This window comes from Chaetura pelagica, unplaced genomic scaffold (assembly GCF_000747805.2).
Source record: "Chaetura pelagica isolate M959 unplaced genomic scaffold, ChaPel_1.0 scaffold530, whole genome shotgun sequence".
Classification (NCBI taxonomy): domain Eukaryota; kingdom Metazoa; phylum Chordata; class Aves; order Apodiformes; family Apodidae; genus Chaetura; species Chaetura pelagica.
Genome location: NW_009951793.1, coordinates 83,100 through 87,044, shown reverse-complemented (window position 1 = coordinate 87,044; position 3,945 = coordinate 83,100). Strand labels below are relative to the sequence as shown.

At 54.6% G+C, this 3,945-nt stretch overlaps 1 protein-coding gene across 1 annotated transcript in view; it reads left to right on the top strand.

Annotated features, from left to right (window-relative positions):
• The first annotated feature begins 280 nt into the window (after positions 1-280).
• The window catches only part of SOX10 (SRY (sex determining region Y)-box 10), an 8,056-nt gene continuing 4,391 nt past the window's right edge, over positions 281-3,945 (top strand). The window contains exon 1 of the mRNA XM_010002931.1: positions 281-690. Within this exon, the coding sequence (XP_010001233.1) occupies positions 281-690 (410 nt within the window). The remainder of the gene's footprint in view (positions 691-3,945) is intronic.

Sequence of the window (3,945 nt, the reverse complement as noted above, 5' to 3'; positions counted from 1 at the left end):
TACCCAAATTAACCAGGGGCCCCAACCCATCCCCACCCCCATCGATCACGGGTTTTGCGGTGTACACAGCAATTGCTTCGCTTGTGCTTTTATTGAGCGGCTCCTGTCTCGTGGTCAGCTCTTCGGAGAGCCTCGAGTCCCTTTCAGATTTGGTGTTCCTTCTCCCTTTCTCTCTTTCTCCCCCCTCTCCTTTCTTTCCTTTGTTTTTGTCTTCCTCCCTCCCTTCCCCAGTGAGAAGAAGGCCATCAAGAAGGAAGAGAGAAAGGGCTCACGAGTGACGATGGCCGACGACCAAGACCTTTCAGAAGTGGAGATGAGCCCAGTGGGCTCTGAAGACCACCACTGCCTCTCACCAGGACCTTCCATGGCATCAGACAACTCCTCGCACCTTGCCGGCTCCGGGAATGGGGAGATGGGGAAGGTCAAGAAGGAACAGCAAGACTCAGAGGCGGATGACGACAAGTTCCCTGTGTGCATCCGTGAGGCGGTCAGCCAGGTGCTGAGCGGCTATGACTGGACCCTGGTACCCATGCCTGTCCGGGTCAATGGAAGTAACAAGAGCAAACCCCATGTCAAACGGCCTATGAACGCCTTCATGGTCTGGGCACAGGCTGCCCGGAGGAAATTGGCTGACCAGTACCCGCACCTCCACAACGCCGAGCTCAGTAAGACCTTGGGGAAGCTCTGGAGGTAAGAGCGGCTGGGCGGAGGGGGAGCACAAGGGCTGGGGTCTTCAGGTGTCCTGGAGAGGACTGTGAGGTCAGGTAGAAGGATGAGGACTTAGCGGGATGGACCTTGAGGGAACTTCTTTCCCCACAGGGAGACCCCCTCACAGGAAGCATGGTTGGTGACGGGGGTACGAGTGGTGGTTGGATGTAGTGAAGGCTTCCTCGGCAGAGCTCACCACCATCAGCCCTTTTCCATATGTTTCCCACTAACTTCCCCTGTTGTTCCTGACTGGGACAGTCTCGTCTTGGTTCTCTCCTGCCTGACTGCCAGGAAGATCTTGTTTTCTTGGCTCACCCTCTTTGTTGGGCTAAGTTGTGCACTAGCAGGAACCGGGCTGAGCGCAAATCAACTTAACTCACTGGTGGTTGCCTCAAGCCTGTTTGAACTTGGGTCCTAATGCCAACAGGAGTTATTTTCTGTGCAGTGCCACAGAGCAAGCAGGCAACCAAGTTATGGTCAAGGAGGAAGGTCAGGGCAAGGGAGCCACACAGTCAGAGCCCCTCACCCCTTCTTTTCAGTTGTGGCAGGCTACGCAGGTACTGCATGAAGGTTGAGGAGACCCTGCTAGAAAGGGGGGCTGAGGCTTAGCAGAAAGTAAGGACCTGCGACAGTCCCAGCCTTGGCAGACTCTCTTGCAACACGCTGGTTCAAACCATCCCCATTCCCCTTTGCACCCAGAGAGATGCCCTCCCTTCTCACTGGCACACACACACTTGTTCCTCTGGCCCCACCGGTTTGTTGCACCCATTTTCATTTTGGCTTCATGCATATCCCCAGGTCCTTTACATACCCTCCCCAACCCGCTCCTCCTTCCCCCGACTGTCCGACAGGCTGCTCCGATTGATCACAGCCAGCCTGCGGGTGTGCGGAGAGCTGTAGTGCCCAGGCCAAGCACGTCAGGCTGGCTGTGCTGCTTCTTCACTGTCCAATGGTCTCTGCCAGTAACCCCATCAACCTGTTATAAACGCTTTCTGCCAGAAGTCCCCAGCACTGTCCCCCACCTCACCTTGCACCAACCAACACAAACCAGCATTCGTAAATGGGCTCTCTCATTCTCTCCCCTGCCCTGGTGGCATTTCATGGAGAAAGCTTTCTACCTCGCGTGGGCCAGGAGACATTTTTCCAAGCAGAAACAAAATACACCCCATCCAGCAGCTGGTTGAGATCTCCTCCTGACTTCAAACCTTAATTCTTGCACGGAACTGAGCCGTCGGGCATTAGCTTTTCCCCCTACCATGTCAGCCCCTTTACCCTGACCCATCTAGTGTGGCCCCAGCAAAGGCATTTATTTGGGAAATTGAAGGCAGGGTGTGATAGCAAATGTCTCATCTGATGCTCTTCCCTGCTTTGTTCCCCACTGCCTTTCCTTTCCTTTACTGTGGCACTTGCTCCTGTCTGGGGCTGGGCTGCCAGTCTCTAGACCAGGCATCTGTGCTAGAAGAGGGGGTGTGCACGAGGGGGAACTCACTTTTTTTGTTCCCTAAGTGTTATTTCAAGTTAGCATTCCTTTATTGCAAACCAAACTTCTAGTTTTTAGAGCAACTCCCTCCCTCTGGACACTGCATTTCCCTTGAAAACAGCAGAGCAGGGAAACCCTCCATGGGTATCACATCCAGAGTGCAAGGACACACAGCCCCCTGCCTGTGACCACATTCCTGCATCCGACTGCCTCCCTGCTCCCAGGGCACAGCTCCCGCCGCTGGCCACATGGGACTCAGAGCAGGAGGACACTGCCAGTGGACGATGGTCGAGGTCCCTGCATGTTTCTTAGGGCTGTGGCTCTTAGCCATTAAGCATGGGTCAAGCAGAGAAGCTTGCAGGATCAGGCCTGGGGTTGTGTGGTGCTGGGCTTGCAGCTGATTTCCTTGAATGTGTCTCCTCTCCAAGTGTCCCTAGTGCAGGCTGCGGATCTCTGAGCCGTGCCAGCCCCCACAGGGACCACACAACAGTGTAAGATAGATTATGGGTGCAGTCGGTGTCTGGCTGGCGTAGGACCACCTGTGTGTTTTCCTGTTAGGTTGGGTGGAAATATCCACCAAAAAAACACCAGGGCAGGTGGCCCAGAAGTTTAAAGGATAATAGCCCCAAGCCTTGCCTTCCAGCCACAGAACAGTTCTGTCTTCCTCCACTGATGTTCCTGCTGCCTTCTTCTGCGTTATTCCCAAGGTATAGCTCCTGTGTGTTGGTACAACCACCAGCAGTTGTGTTGAGCTCTGGACGGCTTAGTCTCAAATACTTGATGAGGGTCCCTGCAAAGGGACCTCACACTTTACAGGGTGAACCATCCAAACCCTACAGCCTACATCACTAGTCACTTTGGAAAATATGGGCGAGTTATATTTCCACATGGGCTGCCCTGAGCGTATAGAGGTAAAGGGCACGTTAGGCAGAGAGACAAGCGTTTGTGAGCTCAGAGACTGCCCACAGGCCACTGTTAAACCAAGCATGTCCCCAGCGATTGGCACTGGGTGGGGACAGCAGAGGCTGTGAAATAATCTCAAAAGGCAGATAGCAGATTGGGAGATAACCCCAGTGCTGTCCCACATGGTCCTCTGCAAAATGTGCTAAAATGACTTAGGCTGTTTTTAAGCCTGGTGTTCGCTCCAGGTCTCTGCCACTGCCATCTCCTCCACAGGCCCCAGTCCACATTGGGAAGGGCAACAGGACATGCCCCCATGGTTGTGGTAGCTGCTTGGCCCCAAATGCAGTGCCAGTGGGGTTATAGCCCCATCCACCTCCATCTGTACCCATTTGGGATGCAGCAGACAAACCAAATGTACAAAAAAAGAAGGGAGGGGCTCAGTGTTCATGAAATCTCGCCTTGGCTGCTTTCCTTCCCCAGGGTGGGACAGGGAGCAGCTCTCAAATGGAGGCTGGCTGCTGAAAATGTCGGCATGACTCTCAGCCAAATGCCAGCCAGCACCACCTCCAGGGCCGAAAATAAGTGGGGCATGAGAAGAAGAGGATGAAGACTTGGTGGGGAGGGGTGAGGGCACCCGATGGAGGGACTTTTGCATGGGCGCGGCACCACTCAAGGGAACAGGGTCACATCCATGAAATCTGGGGACATGGACTTGTAGGAGAGCCCTCCTGGCTGCTTTCTGTTCCCACCCAGCCCTCGCCTTGCATCAGCCCCACCGGGCAATGCTAAATTCATCACCACACTGACTCATCGGCAGCTGAGTCCCGGCACAGGGTCAGGCCTCCGGCCGCCAA